The 23,198-nt window shown below is 39.6% G+C and overlaps 1 protein-coding gene across 3 annotated transcripts in view; it reads right to left on the reverse strand.

Moving 5' to 3' along the window:
- UCHL3 (ubiquitin C-terminal hydrolase L3) overlaps nucleotides 1–23,198 on the reverse strand; it is a 51,462-nt gene that overhangs the window by 19,710 nt on the left and 8,554 nt on the right. Inside the window, exons 1-6 of one of the 3 annotated variants that reach the window (NM_204825.2) lie at nucleotides 20,540–20,634; nucleotides 20,349–20,360; nucleotides 13,148–13,276; nucleotides 11,033–11,189; nucleotides 10,586–10,671; nucleotides 9,665–9,712 (exon numbers count right to left, since the gene is read on the reverse strand). In NM_204825.2, the coding sequence (NP_990156.2) occupies nucleotides 9,665–9,712; nucleotides 10,586–10,671; nucleotides 11,033–11,189; nucleotides 13,148–13,276; nucleotides 20,349–20,360; nucleotides 20,540–20,581 (474 nt within the window). In that variant the 5' untranslated portion in view covers nucleotides 20,582–20,634. Of the gene's footprint in view, nucleotides 1–9,664; nucleotides 9,713–10,585; nucleotides 10,672–11,032; nucleotides 11,190–13,147; nucleotides 13,277–20,105; nucleotides 20,284–20,348; nucleotides 20,361–20,539; nucleotides 20,635–23,198 lie in introns of those variants that run through there. The other 2 variants (XM_046905161.1, XM_015275276.4) reach the window with 2 other exon arrangements.

Raw genomic sequence — 23,198 nt, forward strand, 5'->3', positions numbered from 1 at the left:
AATAGGAGGAGATAAAATAGTCCTAGTCTTTGTTTCCAGAATAGTCATATGCACAGCGCTGGGATCAGAGGACCTGCCACGTGTTCTGCATACGCTCAATTGAGCTGATCTATAAACACAGAGCAATTCCACCCAATAATCTGTTTGTAGCCATATTACATAGTACATGCACAGTAAGCCCTGTAGTAGAGATGGAGGAATGTTGAAAAGACACTAAAATAAAAAAAAAAAATGCAACTTTTCCAGCCAAAAGGGCAACATAAGAGTCATCTTAGCTTTAAGATTACATTCAGAAATGATATTTCATATCTATCTTTTTTCCACCACCTTTTGAGGCCTTCTTTGCTTTGCTAAAGTAATTACTCATGATTGGATTAAACACAGTATATGAAAGAGTCTGTATTGCAATATGATGTGCAATGCATGAAGTCATGGATCTCAGTATTTTTTCATATCCAAATTAAATCTACACTTTACACAGTCCGAAAAGATCCTCCTCCTCTACCTTCCTTCACTTCTTTAACAGTTCTATTAAGCCTATTTTGGTGGCACTTTTGAGGGATGTTAATTTCCTTTCAACTTTTTTTTTTAAAAAGAACATCCAGAACACTGAAAGTAAGCCCGTCAAAGGAAGTATTCCAGAGGTAGATGCTCGTCTACCTTTGGATCACGAGCTCATCTCCAACAGCATGCCAACAGAATACTCACAAGCAGGAGGCATTATGAAAACCTCGAATGCAGGAAAAGCCTTATTTCCTAACTAAAACTTCATTATATACAGCGCAGTCCTGCACAACAAGCAAACTGCCAGGAAATCAAGGTTCATGAAGCTCAGTGTTCATGGATCTATTATCAGCATTGATACACATTGGAAGTGTGACTAGTTTTCAAACTGAATTGGACTATACCTGCCAGCTGAACAACTTCTGCACCAGTACATTTAATGAGGATTTCTACAACTAATGAGGAGAAAATCTTCACAGTATTCTTCATGTCAATTCAATAAAGGATTAAGATGGACAGTATTCTGAGAGTATTACTTATCTACACATATGGATAAAGACATAGCTTACAAACAAGCAAAAATGCTGAGATCAGAGCACCCAAAAAGCCTTTCCAAAATTTGTTATAATTTATCTGTCTCTCAAGACCTATATTTAAGTTCTATGGCCTATGTTAGGCAAAAGTCAAGCTAGATTATCACAATGGCGACTTCTGTGATCAAAAATTAGTAGACTTACAAAAAAATCCAAATTTGGGGGAGCTCTGTAAAATCCTGTTTAACTACCTTGTTTAAACAGCTTTTACTCTGAAAGATATTTTTTCTTAAAAATCAACTGAACAGCATTGTTGCACACCCAAGTACATATTTTTAGTGTCCTTCCTTGAGGAAGGTTGATGCAACATAAGTTGCCTGAATAATGTTAGCCTACCAACTAGCTCCAGCTATACGAGTATAGTGGTAACTGTCTGAAAGATGGTAAGTTCATTCTGCTTTTTTTCCCCCTGGATTAGTGATCGGATAAAGAGAGCCAAATCAGTTTCTCTGCTGCCTGAGGAAAAAAGCTTGAGTGTGAACTCAACCACCAGCTGTCATAAGGAGCCTGCAAAGTGCCAGTGAGCAAGCATGCCAAGAACCTGCTACTTACTCTCTCTGACACATATACTGCAGGAACAACACCAAAATGTTATGGATTGGAGAGATGTGAGATGTAAATCAGCAGAAACATTTTGTTACTTTCACTTGTTTTTCATATACTTGCTATTTGAATTCACCAGCTAATTTACGGGTGCGAATATCCTCTATAGCTTTATTTAAGCCTACGAAGCAGAGTTCCTCTGTACAAATTTCACAGTTAAGCATAAGACTCAGGAGAACAGTTCAGAGCAACACTGTATTAATAACTTATTAGTTATTTGCTCAGAAGAGTACATGAATCAGATTGATGCATGTCTCCAACACTGACACACAAGTCATACAGGGTAAGGCCAAGAGTCAAAGACTAACCAAAATATCGTTTCCAAAACCTTTCCCCACCACTCTAGGAAGCTTATTTTTACACTTCTTGCTGCATAAGCTGAAAAAAGAAAATGCTATAGGCAGCATCATTGCTTTTACAGAAGGATCGTGTCCTTGTTCGGTAATGCTAGGATAGACAAAAATCATCTTACATGCATTTGTATAATTGTTTTATACTCCCCAAAGATGCAAGTGTTTCTTTAAAAGAATGTATAGATTATTCAGAAGAAACACTGAGGAATATGGGCTATTAAATAAATAAATAAATAAAAATCAGTCCCACATGTTCTTGGCAGGAGTGAAAGGGAAGCTCCTTTATATTTCTGCTCTATCAATAAATTCTAATCCCACGGGGAGTCAGAGATCTTTGAAAGTTCAGGTTTTACAGCAGTTGAGAACAGAGTGCCTTGACTCTACTTAGCTCTTGCCAACGTTAACGACTGTTAGCTGTGATCAAAGTCTAACTTAGCGCATTCCAAGCAAGATTATAGTTTTCAGGACACACTAAACATGTTCACAGACTACAGTTGGCAGTTATGGTTCAAGTTAAGGAAGAAGTCAAGCTGGGGTAGCTTTTTGAGTGGCTGACAATTTCAATTCATGTGAAAAACATTCTTGATCATACTTATGAATGCTGTGGGCACAACTATTTCAGTTCTTGGTGAACATCTGAGACCAGTTCTTAACTCTGACAGCCAGACGCCAATATTGTTTTTCAAATGTTAAGGGTTTTTTTCATAGCAGTCCAATGAGGTGCAGGAACATTACTTTCATTTGAGCTGGCAGCTCACATGCACCGCCTCAGTCTTCTCATTTCAGAGCCTCATGTAGCCACATAGAGGGTTCTGGTAGCTAGAGCTATCAGTTGGTAAATACGTGTATGCAGTGTAGGAAAAAGAACAAACAGAAGACATTACAGTGTGTTCTCTGCTCCTAGAGATAGCTGATATATTTTATATTCTACTTCTGTTTTCTTCTCTCTTATGTAATAACTAGTAACTGAAACACCATACATAAAACTTCATTTACTTGGATAACCTCAATATCCTCTAGGGAAAAAGAAAAAAACAACAGTAATCGTAGAGGCTCCTAATTTTCTCCTAAGAATTTAGACCACTGAAATCAGGAGCTCTTATTGTTCTCCAACCATTATCAGATACATAGGCATTTCAACTGGCCTTTAAACAAATCAACTTGCATTTATTTGTTTGCTTGAAACATTATTCTGGGCTACGCTGGAATAACATTTAAAGAAGTAAACTTTCTAAGGACTATAAATCACGTACTGCTAAGTACTGCTGCACTGACCATGCTAAAAACTTCCCTGTCCAAAAAAAAAATTCAGTCTTAAACATGGGAATTGTTTCTATACGCCACAAATATCATACGACGTACAAAAATGTTTGCTCTATTATTTGAATTTTAAAACAAACAGTGATAAGGGAAGCCACGTGTAAGCATTCAGCAATACCTTGATTTTACCCAAACAGGTCATCAATTATATAACACTACAACTATTTGAGTATTTGCTACCTATGTCAGGAAAAACGGATGCAAGTCTAGTTTGTTAAGTCCCATGAGTTTGCTTCTAGCACTTCTCTGACACCATTAGCTCCTACAAGACCATAGAATAAGCTGTTTTATGAAGCTGATGGAAGACAGTTAGATGCATTTTGTTTTTGTTTTCCAAAGGTAACCTGATAATCCAGAACAATTTCAAACTGCCACTGACACGCAGGTGGCCAAAACTTCATATACTATTACCTATATGGGATTTGAACAAGACTTAAGCATGTCAAAGCATTCAGAAAAGCAGAAGCTAAATACAGACCACTCTCTAAATTTTATTCGTTGGCCAAAGGCCAATTAGGCTTTAAAAAAATATTTCATATGCTATAGTTTCTTTTTCTGCACTGTACAACTGAACTGCAGTTGATTGTGAAGTAGTCGATACAGATGCCAGTAATACGAGTAGAACTTTTTGTTCTTTTGCCCACATTATTACAGCCAATATTAAGAAGGTAATTTATTTCAAGTATCACTACAGATAATATTTTCTATCTAGAACAGCCTTTCTAAAGTTATCATAGCAAATGATCCTGATTTCTGTATATTGTTACTTTTTCCCTTAGATTAGGCTGTAACTTCTTCATTAACGGTCACTGTCAACTACATGGCTCACATGAATGCTCTAGGATCCAAGGGTTGTATTCTTTTTATCGTTTTTGAATAATTGTTCTAAGAGGGTATCTTAAGTGTTAAGATTTGGGGCAGCTCAGGGTTTCAGCAGTTTCTGAACTGCTGAATAAGGAACTGCAAGAACAAAAAAGAAACTACTGCTCAGAAAGATGTGACAATACAAAGGTTCAGCTTAAAAGACTGTGCAATTCTCCAAAGAAGCAGGTTATCTTCAAATACTTGAAGGGAGCATATAAAAATGAGGGGGAACGGTTGTTTACAAGGGTGGATAGTGATAAGACAAGGGGGAATGGTTTTAAACTGAGACAGGGGAGGTTTAGGTTAGATATTAGGAAGAAGTTTTTCACACAGAGGGTGGTGATGCACTGGAACAGGTTGCCCAAGGAGGCTATGGATACCCCATCCCTGAAGGCACTCAAGGCCAGGCTGGATGTGGCTCTGGGCAGCCTGGTCTAATGGTTGGTGACCCTGCATGTAGCAGGGGGTTTGAAACTAGATGATCAGTGTGGTCCTTTTCAACCCAGGCCATTCTGTGATTCTATGATCTGTTCCATTATCTTCAGACATTCAAGGCATTATAAATGGAAGTATGTACCCAACCAAAGAATTAGGGAAAAACTACACATCAACCAAAAGATCTTGAGTAGCTGACAACTCTATTGGTGTCATCAACAGCTGCCTTTTAGGAAAGAGAGAGAGGCAAAGGGTTTATAAAAAATAGCAAACTGGCAAATAATGAAAGTTTTCGTTTTGCTCCCAAGAGCACTGTTGTCACCTGTGGCAAAAAAAAAAAAGCAACAAAAGAAATGGATTAAAAAAAAAAGTCTACAACTTCTGCTCAAAGCTGAAGCTGGAAACCCCAGCCATAGGCCACTGGATCTGTCCAGCTTTATCAAAAGCATTTAGACCCTTTTTAGGCACCTTCAGATATGAAATAACAGACACTTGAGAAGGAAGAAGTTTCAGCAGCATAAATGTCAAGAGAAAGAATGTCACAACAGTCTTACATTAAGTGCCCTCCTTCAGATCAGCAACGGAACACAGGACAACCATCAAATCACCCTTAAAATCCCTAGGATTAACACCATGCTTCTCCAGCAGAATTATTCACAGATCTTCCTGTTTGCAACTCTCAAAACATTTTAAACAGCCCTATCTTATTTAAATAGAGAAATATCTATATCACTGTTTCATCTATTTATTTATTTTAGCATAGTAAAGAAGTAAAATCATGGAGCCAAAAAATCCAGTAGCGTTAACACAAAACTTGATTCAAATCTGGTCCAATTGTGGCCTAAGAGAGAAATCCAAATCCATAATCTTTTTACATCACAAGCCATTAATTAATTACTGAAAACTGCTCAACTGTTCTTAAAGATTTCATCTCTTTGAAAGAATAACAAGAAAAAAAAGCATCAGTTTAAGAAAGTATTAAAGTATTTTAACAAGAAGAAAACAGAAGTCAAGTAAAATTCATTAAATCTCACATTTTAATATAAAAAAAACCTACTTCTAATGCTCATTTCTAATACAGTCTGTAGTTAGCCACAAGAGCCTTGAATGCATTACCAAAAATTACACCAAAGGGCTAGGAACACAGGCTTGTTGTTGCCCTTTTTTAAACTATGCAAATGAATCTCAGCTATGAAAGTTGGGAGGCCTGTTAATGAATCCATCAAGGCAGAATACTGCATGCTCCATACTCTATAGCTGTTAGTTTCACTCCATTTGCTTAGCAATTCATAATACTTCATCTAAATAGATCACACATTAATGATAAATGCCAGAAGTGCAAGGAGCACCTCTTCTCTTCCTTACAGCAACCACTCGTTGAACCCAGCAGTTCATTAATATCAAAATTACACAGTTATTACCCCGTCAGATAGCTATTTTTCTTTGTCCTCTTTTTCCCCCCCTCATGTAGAGCTTTTCTTTAATACATAGAAACTATAATCAAGTCTGATTACCAGCTGCTCTAAACCAGAAATAAATCCTATCACATGCAGACAAGAAAAAAATGAACAAATGAAATATGTAGATATGGGCAAGATAGCATTGGTTTACTTATTTACTCATATTATTCTTCTTTTACTTCTAGGTAGTCCTGCCTTCTTTGCAGGTTTGAAATACCCGTGTACATGGAACAGAAACAAGAGCAGAAAATCCAATAGCAAAGTGTAAAAATAAAGAAGTCACTGAGATTAAAAAAACAAACAACCAAACAAAACTTGCTCCTCATTTAGCAAGATTGTCAGGAGAAATCAACAATTAGAGACTTCATTTAGCAGCATTAAAGGTGGAATCCTAAACACCTCAGAAATTAGAGCCCAGAGAAAATATCATCACAGGAGAACCCATCAGTATGCTATTTTTGTAACTTCCACATCTCAAGATTACAGAAAATTTCTTGTTTTCCATTTTTTTTCCCTCCTCGAGATAATGACCAATGGTGTGACAGTGCACTTTGCATGAGGGAGAGGAAAAACAGCAGCTTGAAAGCAGTAGCACAGTCTCTTACACAAATCAGCAAATCTGACTGCCATACTTTACATTTTGGGAAGTGATTCTATTCATTGCTGAGTTTAAGCAACGCTTGCAGAAGAATTTGAGTTGACAGTAGTATGCAACACTGACCTGAAGCACAGAACTACTTGCAAAGCAGGTTGCTCTTAAGAACTACACCATCCAAGTTATTCATTAAGTTATTCATGCTGAAATAGTAAACCAGCTCACTCTCTTATTTTTAATTCTGTATGAGACCTGGAAAGGGCTTTTTGTTTGCAATGACTATTAGGCAACTAACATAAGCCACTTTATTCAAAGGAAAGATTTGTATGAAAAATGTCTTTGCTATTAAGTGGTGGGAAGTGTGGAACAAAACCCAAGATATTTAGGAAGGAAAACATATTCCTTTCCAGTGCTCTGAAAGAAGTTTAGATTCCCAGGAAAGTAATCCTAGTAATAACAGATATGAAGAAGGAATGAGATTCTCTTCTTTCTTCATCCGAAAGTGCAAGAAACTTCCCCTGCAGGACAAGTCAACATCCTTGCATGACCTGCATACATTAACCTCAGCATCTACAAGGGCATGCTGTTCATCAGTCCCTTCATCATTACATGAAACAGCAACAGTTAAAGTGTTCCACTGAAGGGAACAGACTGTAAGATTAACTCACGCTTAACCCTACATTATGTTTGTCAGTATATTCACATTCCACATGTTTTGCTTTGCTTAAGAAGAACCGTACTTTAAAGCAAAGCAATTCCTCCTGTGGAGATGAAAGGGAAGGCCTCACTGCCAACTAAACCACACTATGGTAGGAGAGGATCTTCAGGCCATTAGATCTCTCAGTACAGTAATATGTTTACTTCTTCCTTCTTTGGCTAATGGATCAAAAGTATTCAGAAAAATAGTCCCAGGACACGTATTCAAGCCATTGTACCATTTCAACCTCAGAAACAGAAGGACAGGAAAAAGCTATTTCATTAATGAATATGCACATTAAATTACTTCCAGATTCAGTTATGCAGAATGGAAGAGTAAATACCTGGAAAGGCCACTACTTCAGTATTTTTGTTTAGATACACTTGATGAAACAGTCTCGTAAACTTTTATTATGAAAAACATCAGTGCCTTTTGTCACAATTCGAAAGATGAAAACTTGCATGACTTCAACCAGGAAGCCAATTAATTTGTGGAAGGCTAAGAAATTAACTGTCCCTAATTAAGGGATTCTATTATTACTTAAAAGCTTCCTGGATCCTTGTAAAGACACTCAGGAATTATATAGCCCTTGCATTTTCTTTTTCAATCATTCCATAGTTTCTAAGAGTAAATAGACAAAGTAAAAAAAATTCCCTGGATCATTGTCACAGTATACCAAAGCAACTAAATAAGTTTAGTTTCACAAATGTCTAACTAAAAGATTCAGTCTTTAGCAATGGGTAGAATCCATAATCCTCCATAATCCCTCTCTTACTGAGATTGCCAAGAATACCTGCAAAAGGACTATTTGAAGTCTCTCATTTAGAAGACGAAGAGAAACCTGAAGTTGTACAGACATCTTATTGAAATGCAGAACCCTCCCTCACTGATTTAGAGAAAGTTCAGAAGAGTTTAAAAAAAAAAAAAACTCATACCACCATAAAGGAAGATTAATATTAATATTAGAAATGATTAAAACAATTATCCTAACTTTCATCCACTCTTCACTATGAATGATTAAGTATAGGTTTCCAAATGGTGGGATGGGAGGAAGCAGAAAGATCTGCTTTGCTTTCTTCTGCAGTGTGTAGAAGATACACCACAAGCCGTAAGAAGAAAAAAAAAGCTTCACCTACTGCACTTCAAGAAAAGAAAAAAGGAAGTAAATGAGCCACTGAAGTCAAAGACAGACAAAGCAGAGCTACCAACAACCTAATCAATTTTTCTTCTGCATAACAGATACTGAAATCTGAACTAGAAAGGTGGAGAACTGCCTTAGTATCAACAAAGTGTTGAATGTTAAACCTGCATATACCTTCTCACTAACTGACAGAGCTGTTCTGCTTTTGAGCCTGAAAACAAACCAACTGCCATGGGAACTTTAATAAACTCTTTCCTCTCTCCCCCAAAAATAATAAAAAAACAAACAAACAAAAACCCAAACAGAAAACACCACATATGCTCCTTCACAAAACTTCACCAAGGTCAGTTTTTTACTCAGGATCAATCTTACAGCTCAGTGAAAATAAACCTGTTACACAGATCCTTCCAAAACTGACTTCATTTTTGAGGCTCTCTTCTCATATTTGATGAAGTGCAGCGAAGTATAACATGGAGCATACACAGACTTGACAGGTAAAATAGGAATGGATTTAATCATACATAAAGGAGCGTTGTGCAGTACTGATCAAGCAGCACAGTAAATCTCTTTGTTCCAAAACATAGATCTTTATTTCTTTGTTCATTTATTTTATGGCACTCAATCTTAGGAGATAAAAATTTATGAATACGTCTATTAGTGAAAATTCATCTGCAGTAATATCTGTACAGAAACAACGTGAATTCTGTAGTATTTCTTTTACTGAACTAAAACATTTCAGACTCTTACACAATGTTTGTTTCATTTGTATGGTTACTATGGATTGTACGTCTCAATGTCCTAATCTCAACTTTCATAAAAGCAAACTTTCTGGCTCTCTTACAGTGAAATAAACATTGAAGAGATCATCTGTGTTATACAAAGGCCTTACAAAGCCTGTAGAGCTTCACGTGCATTTGTTTCCTCCACAACACTATTTCATTTCATGCCCTAATTGCTGACTGACGTAATACTGCAAACTAAGCAATAATCTCAGTTTCTCAATAAATCTTTAATATGATTGTTTTAAACTCCATTATATTCCATTCAAAGTAGCTATTAACAGATATGTTAAACAAAGAAAACAAAACAAAATGAATACCTCAGTCTGACCTTCATGGGCACTGGATTCATGAGTGACACGAATTGCCTAAAATTAAAGTACATTTCAATCAGATTTTAAATAAGGTAATTAAATTACTTTAAGAATCAATGTATACTCTTCTTTTTAATTAAATGCCATAGCTGTAAGTTTTTTTGTTCAGTGCTTATAATAGACAGGGAAAGAAGTGAGACAACAAATGATCTCCACTTCCAAGGAGAAATTTCATCAGATTCAATTCAACTCAAACACGTAACAGTTTGTAATTGCCCTTTAGCACAAAGAAAGCAGTGGTTGAGAATCAGTTCCTGGCTTAAGTAAGCACAACACTCAGGTAGAAGCTGTAATTGGACATCTTGCGTCCAGCATTTCTGCAGAACATTTCATCAAACCTCTACCGTTCCTGCTTGTTAGTACTTAGTCATATTTAACATCCTTGTTCATTTCACAATAAGGTTGAATCGGACCCATGACTTGGAATTCACTAGGTTGTTCATTTAGACAGGTGATCGTTACCATCACAAGCAACAGCACTGTTCTGACTTTCCATCAGCGGACAGATCTTCTATCACATCCTTTGAATCAGCACTAATAATGATCAAACTAACCATACTATCAGCTCACTCATCTAATTGTCAGGAATTATGAGGGAAGAGAGATATTTCAGTTGAACTGGTTCCTTGTGTGCTACAGCTAAAGGCATAAATGGAAGGAGGAAGCAGGACTGTCCTTTCAGTCCACTCTGCCAGCAGGTAGAAATACTTCAAGCTACCAAAGCAGGTATTTTTGCAGCAACTATCTGATCACAAGCTCACACAAACTCTGTTTAAGCGAGTCACTGGATCAAGCCCCAAAGACAATACTTGCTCATGCAAATAATTCTTGAATTGTTTAAAAAGGAAAAAAAAGACAGATACTAACTTCATAAGTTTCTAGATATTTGGCCCTCTCTTCAGGAGTCATAGATAAAGAATCTTCTAGGAACTTTTTCAGTGATGAATTGGTTTCTTAAATATAAAAAAAAGACATACGTTAACATACTTCATATCATGCTTTAGTTCCTACACCATTCAAATCTTACAGATTGCTTAAATCCATCAAAAGATTTAAAGATAATAATTACACTTAGAACACAAACACCTACTGCATGAGAAATTGCTACCTGCTGCAGATTGAAATGTTTTGAGTGCTCTAGACTTGAATTAGTATGAAAAACTGGTTTTGTAATTATAGGCAGAAGCGTTCTTTCAGCAGAGATGCACAGGGAAAATAGTACAGAACCCATTAGTCCCTCAATACCTTCCCCAGTACTAAGAGAAAAAAAACAGCTATATCACAAAAACAAGCAAGAAACTAAGTGTTACTTACCAAAGTTCATTTTCTCTCTGTTGTTGGCAATAGCATGAATAAGCCCAATTGTCCCACAAGCGTTGTTGATAGTTTGCTTCATGAAATACACTGATGATTTGACATCTTGTCCCTTAGCTTTTATCCTTTCTTCTTCTTCTGTTCTGAAGGTCTCATACTAGAATGAAAGTTTTAGAACTTTTACAAACAATATAGATACTGGCTGTATTATCCAAGCAAAAGTAATTTGCATAAGTAACAGCTGCCTCATAAAACCAAAGCCCATGTTGCAACCCTTAACAGAAGTGGTAGAACCAGCTTACATAGACTTGCTCAACTGAAAAGCTCAGCATTACATCTATATCAGAAAAAAAAGTCACACTTATAATGATCACTTTGAAACGTGTGTTATTGAACAGCATTTCAAGAATGTTCAAAATATTTCCTTGATCTGAGCACCTCTCATCATCTCTCTTCATACCAACAAGTTTTTAAGTATAGAGGTCTCAAAAGCATCATCAAGCAAACTATAATACTTCAGATGTTTAACCAGTATGATACATTCTTACAAGTTCCATCTTTTCATATTGCACTCTTTTCCAGGAATATTAAGTAAGATTCATAGAATGCTCACAGCTTTAAAATGGTTCTTTAAAAGCCATGATCGTAAGGTACACGTTTATTTTTCTGTAGTTATAAAGACAATTTAGTTGGATTTGACAATCTCAAATACTACTGTAAAGCTCACCATTGACTAAGAGCTAGCAAAGAAAATGTGTTATGTTGTACAAAGGGTTTTTTTCCCACTCCCAAGATGCCACCTCATATAGAAAAGGATGATAAAAGAAGATAACAAATCCAATGTAAATGTTATAGAAGATGCTATTTCCTCCTTTTGCCTAGCTTAGACCATCTGCAGGCACAAAATGCTGAAGTAGATAGACTTTTTAATGTAATTATGACGAATGTAGAGTTTGAATGTTGAACAGAGTGAGGAACGTATGAGAATTTTCTCAGCCAGTAACAGATGAATTTTTCCAGCATAAGGATTGCACGCTGCAGCTTATCTCAATGTTCTGAATGTTCTAAGTAATAGCAAGTGCATTCAGAAAGCATTTTAAATTGAAACCACTTATCAACAAATTAATAAGGAAAGCCATAATTAAGAAAAAAAGGTCATGCAATGTATTATACAGATCAGATTAGAGAAGCAATACAGCTTCCAATCATTCCCCCTGGAAAAAAAAAATCATCGCTTGGAATATTAAAAATACAATTTTGAGCAAAGATTGACCCAGATCACCTCAAGAGTTTGCTTCCAGCATGGGCTATCCCTTGATACACATCCACTGCAACCGGCTCAAAATGCCCAACACACACTACTCCACTCTGTCTATAACCTACAATGCAGACTAAGCAAGTTGTTAATCTTTAAACTAGACAATAACCCCAAGATAATCTGTATGCTAACAAGGGTATCCAGCCCTAAAAGCAAACTGACGTATACTGAGGGGAAGAGAATGGGTAAGAGGAAGCAGTAAAAATACATATACTCTTCCACCTTAAAAATAGACCCCAACTGTCCAAGAAATAGAAGCCATACTGGTACTGATGATTGAATTGAAGATCACTGAAGTTTCATCAGTGGAGAAAACAAAAACCTCAAGAAATACTTGCAATTGATAATGTTCCACACTCTTACTGTCCTCCTGCTATTCAGGCTTTCTGCTAAAAGTAGCAGAACTGTGCCTTTTCAGAGTGCAGTTAGAAATTTTGAGTTGTCTGCAGGAGAAAACTACATAATGTTTCTCTTCTTCCCCACTCCAATTAAAACATGTGAAGATAAACTGAAAATATACACATAACATTATCAAAAGTTATGAAAGAAGCATTGTTTGTTTCTAATCAAGAGGTCTCTGAATAACGTTTCAATCTCATTTTAATTCTGACACCAAGGCACAAGGTTTACATAGCAGTTTGGGTTGGAGGGAACCTTAAAGATCTTCTAGTTCTAATGCCCCTGCCATGCCCAGGGCTATCCTGCACTAAATCAGGCTGCTCAAACCCCCATCCAACAGATCATTCCCATTTCGCTTACAACAAAAGTGATCAGCTCATTATTAAATAAACATTTACCTTTTCTGTTATTGGAAAGAGAAGAAGCACTGCACATACAGGTCTTGGCACCATGCTAAGCAGTTCTGGTTCCATACCATAGACATCTACAAATTGCCAGTCAGGATGTATACCTAACTGTTTGAGAAACTGGAAGAGAAGATACAGAGTAATACTAAGTGAGTAGTCAAACATACATAAGAAGCATAATCAAGCACTTACAATGTGAAACACAATGCATCATCATACACTTTCCAAAATCTTAGAGTAAAAAGAAAATTAAAATGGTGCTAAATCAAGCTGAACAGTGCTGACAAAGACACACAAAATCCCCATGTTTTACATGCCATATATAAAGCTTAAATAGCCTTATGAAATGGAAGAAGCAAGCACTATTTACTAAAGCATTAAACCCATTCTGAAAGGTGTTTTTTGTCACCTATAAAGTACTGAATATTCACTTTAACTGGAAATTGTAGGTCAGAGCACACATGAAGAAACTCATGATGTCACTTCACACCATGAGTACTTCAGAATATCTGATGCCAGTTGCTTACATTGGAGGTGTTGGGCTTCAGTAATTCAAAATTGGGGTCTTTGATGGTCTTATGAACAGAGACAAGAATGCACCTTTTCCTAGGTGTACCTTTCAAGATGCCCTTTTACATTCCTTGAAACCAAGAATCCTTTCAAACTACGACAGAGTAACATACTTTGAAATAGATAAATATTAAGTAACCATCACAGCTCATCAGTTCTCTCTGTTGCTTCTCTGAAAGGAGTTTAAGTCAAAAGCTTTTCTGCCATCTTTCCTATACTACAACTAAGTACCAAAATACAAAAAAAAGTGATTTTGGATCCGTTACCTAACACTGCTACTTAAGAAGGAAAGAAAGAGCAACTATAAAATCTATTGAACTTGGACAACCATAAGCTAAAACCCAAGAACTTGATTTTTTTTTTTTTTTTTTTTAACAGATATTCCCTCTTGATTAAGGTAAGCTTTGTGTAGAACCACAGATGGTTAAGGAGGCCATCTGGACCAACTTTCCTGTCTCAGCAGGGACAGGGAGAGCAGGTTGCTCTGCACCACGTCCAAGTGGCTTTTGAAGACCTCCAAAGATGGAGACCCCACAGCCTCTCTGGGCAGCCCAAGCCAGTGCTCCACCACCCACACAGCATGGAAGTGCTTCCTGGTGTTCAGAAGGAAACCCTGGTGTTCCAGTTCCTGAAGGGAAAGATTCCTTTAAAAGCTTCATCATACTTCCTGCCCAAGAGGTTTCCTGCTACTTGAGGAAACCTCTTTGTCAATACACCTGCAGCACAGATGTTTAAGAAGCCTGAGAAGAGCAAACACAAGTCACAGAATCATAGAATGGCCTGGGTTGAAAAGGAACACAATGATCATCTAGTTTCAACTCTCCTGCTATGTGCAGCATTGCCAACCACTAGACCAGGCTGCCCAGAGCCACATCCAGCCTGACCTTGAGTGCCTCCAGGGATGGGGCATCCACAACCTCCTTGAGCAACCTGTTCCAGTGCATCACCACCCTCTGAGCGAAAAACTTCCTCCTAATATCTAACCCAAACCTCCCTCTCTTCAGTTTAAGACCATTCCCCCTTGTCCTATTGCTATCCAGCCATGTAAATGGTCATTACATAATCTGTGCCCTTCTCTTTCTTCTTTCCCTCATCTACCCAGTGAGCAGATTCACACACAGAAATTAAGTAACAGTTATTCCACATTTAAATAGATTCATATTAATATAGATATGCCTACAAGAATTATCAAAAGCATCTATTTTTCAAAACAAAATAGAAGAAATGTCTCCTCCTAACATGAGATCCCTTCAAATAAGAAGAAAACGTTTTGTTTTGTTTTAATCAGCAACACCACAGGATATCTTCTACAAGGGAGGCAAGACAATAGAACATATATCATTACGTTCACTAAGGGAATGAAACTGCAGTTCATAGCCAGTATGTAAGAAATAACTACACTTCACAGTGTTACATGTGAACACCTTCACTGCTGTTGTTCAGAATAACCGTGGGAACTCTGCAACTGAGAAAACACTTTATTATTTTGCAAGATTACATGAAAGAAGAATGCAAAAACCCGACAAAACAAAAAGATACCTAACTAGAAAAATAAAATAAACAGAAAATCTCTTACATTACAACCTATATAAACCTACAAATAGAAGGTTGTACTTAGCTAAGTAACTAATTCTTAGCATTTGTGATATAGATTAGTTTAATAATGCACAACAGTTTGCTTTCAGTTCCTTTGTGTATAATTTCTGGAGATACTTTATAATAAACCTGTTATGTTAGAACACGGTATTGTGTTGTTTGGGCATTATAAGGATGTATTTCTTAATTCTTTCACTATGATATTTATGGAGTTTAAATAAATAAATAATTTTTCAATATGGTTTAGAGAAAGCATCTTCCAGATCATTAGTGAAATGACAATATACAAACAGCTGTAGAAACTTAAGTTCCATACTGCAGGTCAAAAGCAAATACACAGCTATAACTCATATCATAAGATGGCCTGGGTTGAAAAGCACCACAATGATCCTGTAGTTTCAACCTCTCTGCTTTGTGCAGGGTCACCAACCACCAGACCAGGCTGCCCAGAGCCACATCCAGCCTGGCCTTGAATACCTCCAGGAAATGGGCATCCACAACCTCCTTGGGCAACCTGTTCCAGTACCTCACCACCCTCTGTTTATTCTTCTTTACCAGCAACTCTCCATTTAGAGTGGCCACAATACAGTCTGATCAAAACAACAGGTGCCCCACTATAATAAGCTTGCTTGGGAAGTTCATTATGTACTGCAAGTTCTTTAATATCCTGAAACATTATTTCAGGACCTCACAATAAAACTCAAGGAATACAGCTCAGTTATAATAACATTTTTAAATTTTATTTTATTTTTATTATTTGAATCTGTAGTGAAAAAAAGCTCAACTTCATTTAAAATGTGATACACCCCGGAAATTCTTCTCACTGTTTCTTCAGTGTGTTTAAAAAAGCTGTGCTGACTCACAGTTAGAGCTCCTTGTCTTCACAATAAAAGTTACATATTTCCAATGCAATTCACCAAGCAGTTTGAAACTTTGTACTCACCATGACCAGGCACTGCTGTGCCTTTGAACTAGGACCAGATCAACACACAGACCGCAATTCAACGCTTAACACAGTAATCTAGACTAAGCAGTTGACTCGGTTTTCCTCTGAAACCATTCTTAGTGAGCAAAAGCTTCAGAAAGTTCTGAGGCTGAGTTCTGAGGTTGAGCCATCAGGTCAGTGATTCATAAGAGGCAACCACATTATGCTGGGAAAAACACGTAAAGAGTTTCTGCACATCACAAGTGCTTTCACTTCAACACAGCAGCTCACTAGTGAGGACCACCACCACCACCAATGCACTTCAGGAATTGCAGGTGCTGCTCTTCCAGGGATTTCAGTCAGCATGGTTTTCATCTGGAAAAGCTTGCGTGACAGAGTTGCAAACACAGTTCATAAAATAGAAGGCCCTCTAGGAAAAGTGAAGCTCATTTCCTAAGATAACTAACTGATCTCTGTATTTGTGTGATGCCCTTGAGAAACACAGTCCCTGACTGGACAAAGAATGGCTGTACCCAGCTTCTGTCATTCATTCTGTATTTCGTGACCTTTAATTCCCCCAAAAAGTCACAGGTGTCAAGAAAGTCCATAGACTAAATTTTTGTGTAGCTTACTCTCATAGTGTTGAAGGATTAAAAATAGAACCAAAGGCCAGAAAATTATGCCGAAAGATAACTAAGACCTGGAAAATAAGCCTTATTTGCACTGTAGTCAACTTTGCATTCTTTAACTGCACTACCTGAAGCCACTGCTTGAGCTTCATGATCAGCTGCAGTCAATTAGCAGTATCAACTTATAACAAAGGCATGAGTTGGTGGCACTGTATCTTACCTAGGAAGGAAGGATGTTTCTCAGAACATGGGAGAACAAGAAAGACAAATTTATCTACCAATACTACTTTTCTGCTTATCTACACTTATGAAACTGATCATGGATTGCAAGCCATACTAAAATGGAGAAATCAGTTTGTGTCTGATCTTTGCCCTCCCAATGTTTGTAAGCAGTCTAGCTTGGTTTTGGGTAGAAGAAACTGAGAACAAGATAGGCAGATACCACCTTATAAGCAGTGGGCGACTAAAGCCACTTTCCTTCATTCCCCTCAGCAGAACTTTCAGGAGAGGTTCTTGAATAAAGGCAGCACAAGTCACTTGCAGCCCCAAGCTTTCCTGACATCACTGTTCACAAATTGGAGCTTTGCAAATGCTGAATGATCAACTCCTTCTACATTGAAGGTGGACTGACAGTACTTTGTAATCCATTCCATCAGATTGCAGAAGTGGAGGAAAAAGAGCATATTGTGACAAATCAGCACTGCATTATGCATTTACTACAATATACTCAACCCTACCCAGATGGCCAAGAAGCAATAGTCGCAAATACGTGCACAGACTGGGGGAACTAATCAATAGCAATCCCAATGAGAAGAATCTAGGGTTTTTGGTGGCCAGCAGAGTGAGAGATGATTGTTCTCCTCTACTCTGATCTCCTAAGGCCCCATCTAGACTATGGCATCCAAGTCTAGCGCCCCCAGTACAAGAAGGATGTGGAGCTGTTGGAGCAAGTCCAGGGAAAGGCCAAAAGGATCATCAGAGGGCTGGAGCACCTCTCCTATGAAGAAAGGTTGAAGGGGTTGGGCTTGTTCAGCCTCTGGAGAAGAGAAGACACCAAGAAAACATCACTGTAGCCTTCCAGTACTTGAAGGGAGATTATAAACACAAGGAGGATCAACTTTTCACATGTTCTTATAGCAGTAAGACAAGGGGGAATGGTTCTAAACTAAAGGGAGGGAGATTTAGGTTCGATGTTGGGCAGAACCTCTTACTCAGAGGGTGGTGAGGCACTGGTACAGCTGCCCAGAGAAGCTGTGGATGCCCAATCCCTGTAGATGCTCAAGGCCAGGTTGGCAAGTGTCCTGGGCAGCCTGAGCAGGTGAGTGGCAGCCCTGCCCATGGCAAGGAGGTTGAAAGCAGATTATTCTTTAAGGTCCTTTCTATACCAAGCCATTCTGTGAGATAGATGGCAGTATATTTAAATTAGTCACTGCCACTGAAAATCTTTAAAGCTAAGAAAGATTATTCATATTTATCTTTACCAGCCAATTTCTAGATCTTTACATAATTCCAATGGATTTACATAAAGAAGGGCTTACATACAAAGGAGTTCTGATCACAATGTAACACTTAAGAATCCACACACATTGAGTTGTGGAATTTTGTTTAAGAGTTCATCATCACACCTAAGAACAGTACCAACGTTAACATGAACAGTATGTTCTAAGGACAACCTAATACTCAAGTAAAATAAACATTAAAAATCCAAAACATACAAGTAAACAAGCAGGAAAAAAGCCCACAAAGAAGCACGTGGCTAAAGGTCCACAGATGTGTGTATTAACTTATTTCTAGACACACAAACAACAGCCATAAGAAATATACCGTATTATTTTCATCCTTAAGAATTCTATAATAGAGTACAAAGTGACACCCATCTGAACCCCCCAAAAACCCAAACAAAATCTGCCCTTGCAATTAACAGGAATATTTCAAGACGTGTTTGTAACTTCATTTGAACACCAAATTACTACTGTTATTGTTTTAAACACAGGCAGGATATGAATAACTGGTGACTAACAGCCCTGTTGTTATACAGTTTACCAGTATAAAAATAAGATTAAAAAAACATGACTAATGATGCAAAGTATACTCCTGTTTAGTAGAGACCTTTAGTTTTTTTCTTTTTTTCTTCCCAGTAAAAGAAGATATGCCTCAGTCTAAAATTCTAAGGAACTACAACTGTTGCTCAGTTAAGGCTGGAAAAACACATTGAGAAAAATCTAGCTTATCTAAAGATAAATACTAGCAAGAAAATCCTTGTGAAGTGAAATTCACATATTCATGATCCTCCACAATGAACTGATATAATCTGTCATGGATGCAAAGCCTATGAGCAAAGAAGGCTTTGAGAAAAAGAACAGCTTCTTTAACATTCTTGTAGGATTTTTTCCACATAGCAACAAGACGATTATACAAGATTTGGGAAAAAGTTATTTGCTCTTCCTCCTTGATTTCTAATGTACAGCTGATAAGACTTTATTTGTACCACAATTAACTCACATCAGCATCTGGAAGGTGAGGAAAAAAGAACAAAATTGCAATTTCTCTAGCATTTACTCATAATTATTTTCTTCCAAACTGGAATTTAATCCCTGACTTTCAATACTTTTTGAAAGTCTGAAGCAAGGAAAGTAAAGCTGACAGCAACAGTTGCTAATTTTAACTTAAGGCTAGGATTAAAAAATTCTTCAGTTGCTCCACAGCAGTAACAATATAAGAATCATAAAATTAGTTCTAAGAACGTCAACTTACTGCTGGAAGCTTCATGATCTTTTGACTCAAACATATCCACAGCAAAATCAATAAGCCTGCTGGGATCAACATCTGACCTTTTGTGCTTGTTAAAGATATTCAGAATTAAGGCTGAGTGCAATGCAGGGCCACAGCATGGGTATTTTTCCTTCACGTGTTCACAAAAGACTGTAAGTGTAAGTGTAAATCACATTACCTTTCTCAAGGGTGGACTCTATTGTGCTGGCAAAACCAAGTGTAACTAATTACACTGATATAGTCAAGAATAAGTGTAAATATTGTAAAATATATCATTCCTTATTATCAGTCAAAGAAGAAAATGACTGCAAAATGGCAGTGTAAGCAGATCCATACTAGCCCACAAAGCCATCATGTGCCTACCCAAAGTTGGTATATAAATTCATAATAATGTTGTAATAAATAAAAAGAAAAAAAAGGTAAAACCCACCCTCAACCCATCCACATCAGGGATTACCTTACGTTAAGAGCCCGACCACCTCCCCGCTGCAGAACACACGTGTTCTCTGTTCCTTTACCAAGGGTCCTCACATCGCACCGCACACACCCCGAGGTTTCCCAGGAGGTTCCCGAAGGCCCGGCACCAGAAAGCGGAAGCCCTCCTCTGGCAGGGGAGGCAGGAGCCTCTGCTACACGAAAATGAAAGGCGACGTGCCTGAGCCGCAGGGGAACCGCGCTACCTCCGGCAGAAGGCGCTTACCTGATTGGTGACCTGGAAAAAAAAGAAGAAACAGAGATGGGTTATGAGCGCGGTGGAGCTTGAGAGCTGGCACTCACTCCCAGCCACCAGCACTCCTACGGCCAACCCCAGCACCACCACGCCGTCCCCCTTCCCCCTGGCAGCACCCTCCCCCCCGCCGCCACCCCCAGACCCCCTCCCGCGGCGCTCACGTCGGGGTTGGCCTCCAGCGGCAGCCAGCGATGCGGCTCCATGGCGGCGGGCAGCACGATGCTGACAGCGCCCGGCGCCGCGTCGCCTCAGCGCTGACCCGGGGCCGCGCCACCGAGCCGAGAGAAAGCGGGGGGGAGCCGCGGGGGAAATGAGCCCTCCCGCACCCCCACGCACAGCTCGCCCGCCATGCCGAACAGCGGAGCGAGACGCCCCGCAACCCGCCGAACGGCTTTCCCGCGGATACTCCCACACAACGACAGGCGTTAGATTTCTCCCTCCCCGCCCCTCGGCTCCCCCCGGCAATGGATTCTCCCAGCGGAACACAGGGTGGTGCCTCAGCCGCCCCGCCCCGCCCCGTGCTCCTTCATGCTGGAGCCTGCGCAGCGAGCGGCAGCCACGGGGGGGTGCCCTAACGGCGCTGCGCCCCACAGCCGCTTCCCGCTCCACAGCCGCCTCCCGCCCCCTCCGCCCAGAGAGCGCTTGGAGCCCGGCGGCAGCAGCTGCCGTTGGAACAGGATAGTCTTTAAGTTCCCTCCCACAGTTCCGCGGTTCCGTGTTCATCAGCAGGGCAAAGCCGTGAGAAAAGGGATGCGGAGTTGAAAAGAACTGTGTTTAAGAAAACGCTGCGGTAATCACAGAGGATGATGGGACTAAAGGGTTCAAAGGGAATCGGTTCGATGGCGCGGTCACAGTAGTAGCAGTGAGTGCCTCCATCCGGTAGTGAGCTTCATTTTCTCTTCTAAAGCTGTGAATCGCCTCAGATCCTCCCACCTCAGAAGCATGTATGGTCACTTCTTGCCCTTTTGGCTAAGATCAAGCAAAGTGTAATATAGATGGATGGAGTGCTGGTAGCCAGGGTGCCTACCTCCTGCCTTCTGCTTGGAGCACTGCCGGCGGGCAGCCAGTGGGGAAGCAAGAGGCTGTAAGAAGCAGAAGCAACCACAACAGTGGCCCTTCAGTGGACTGTAAGGGAACTACCGCCTGCTTGTCCTCATGGGGTCTGAGAGCTTTGCGAGAGAAGCTGCACGTTCATTTCACAGGGTGGATGCCTGGAAAAGCTTTTTATGATAGCCTCAATCTGGACCCTCAGGCCCATCCAGCATTCACTGCCGTAAACAGATTCAGAGCAGCAGGATGCCAGTGGCTGAGCTGTGCTTGTGCCTGGAGTGAGCATACAGGGCGTAGGAAAGAGATGCTGTACCAGCTCACAGGCAAACCACAATCCCACAAGAGCAGCAGTGAATGTAATGAGAGCAGTGTTACTCCAGAGACAGAGTACCAGGCTGACAGGAGGCCAGGAGAGGCAGGGAGTTGTAGACACCACACAGCTGATGCGCTGGCATTGGAGAAATGCAGCTGGTACCAAAAAATGCTTTCTGCCTTCTGTCTGAAGAGCTATATGCAGAATTTTGTATAGTTCCTTACTGAGGGCTGATGTAAATAGTGCCCTATTCTGTACATTACATTTGTGAAATGGAGTAAATTACCTAAAGTCGTTTTTATTTTACCCCTGTTACTAGTAAGCAGGACTATTGTTACATGCCTATCTGTGGGACAAAGAAAGTCATTATGAACAAAAGACCTTGCAAATGAGTAAACAAGCTCAGATGTGTGACCAAGGGGCTGTTGCGGGTATAAAAGGTTGTGTTGTAAGCACATACAATAAAGGTCTTCGTTAGGCACCAGCAACAGAGTCCGTGACTCGCCTGCCACAAATGGTGCCCCGAACATGGACCCTGTATCAGGGTCAGCCTAGGGAGATAATCAGCTATCAAGCTGACTGGTGGTAAGGAATTAGGGCCGCTGAAAGGAAGCGGGACCCAAAAAATGCTGAAAGGAAGCGAAAATCAAGGGTGCTGAGAATAAGCATGACCCAAGGGCCACTGAAAGGAAGTTGGACCCAAAAACTGCTGAAAGGAAGTAGGACGGAGCTGCAAAGCCGGAATCGCTTCTAGGGGACGGAGGTGAGCAACGGGGAACAGTGGGAAGTATAACAAATGTGCAGGAGGTGGTTTGCAAAATAGTGGAAACAATTTTGCAGAAGCACCACGCTGAAGTAGAAAGCTTCAACTTAAGATGACTTTTGGTGTGGGTCTCTCGTAGTGTAGGAGTAGATGGAACTGCTATCTATGACACAGTCGTGGGACAAAGTGGGAATGAGGCTGTGGGACGCAGCTACGTGCTCTGACTCTGTGGGTAAAGACCTCTTAGGACCCTGGAGATGGGTATTTGAATCGCTAGAGGAACATACGGATCCACCATCCCAATAGAGCCCACCGCTCCTCACCACTGTGGTGAGGGCCACTGTAAACAACCACGATTATAAGGACAGTGACCCTTTAGACCTCAGGCTGGTGAGCCTGGGAAGGGAACCTGACTGCACTGCACAACAAAAGGGAATAGAGAATCTGGGTAGACCAAAAGGGGACCCTTTACGAGTCATTGGTACGGAAGCCTTGCTCAGGGAAGGTAATTACGCTGCCACAATGCCTCAAGTACAATTGAATGTTGCGGGTTTAGACCAATCCAAAGACTTAGCTCTAGGTGCCTTTCTAAAGGTTCCTGATGCCAGTAAGCCCCACTGTTCGTTTACCGACATAAAGCAGGAGCCAGGTGAACCTTTTATGCAGTTTATTGACAAATTGAAAGATAGTCTGG

Source organism: Gallus gallus, chromosome 1, assembly GCF_016699485.2.
Source record: "Gallus gallus isolate bGalGal1 chromosome 1, bGalGal1.mat.broiler.GRCg7b, whole genome shotgun sequence".
Lineage (NCBI taxonomy): Eukaryota > Metazoa > Chordata > Aves > Galliformes > Phasianidae > Gallus > Gallus gallus.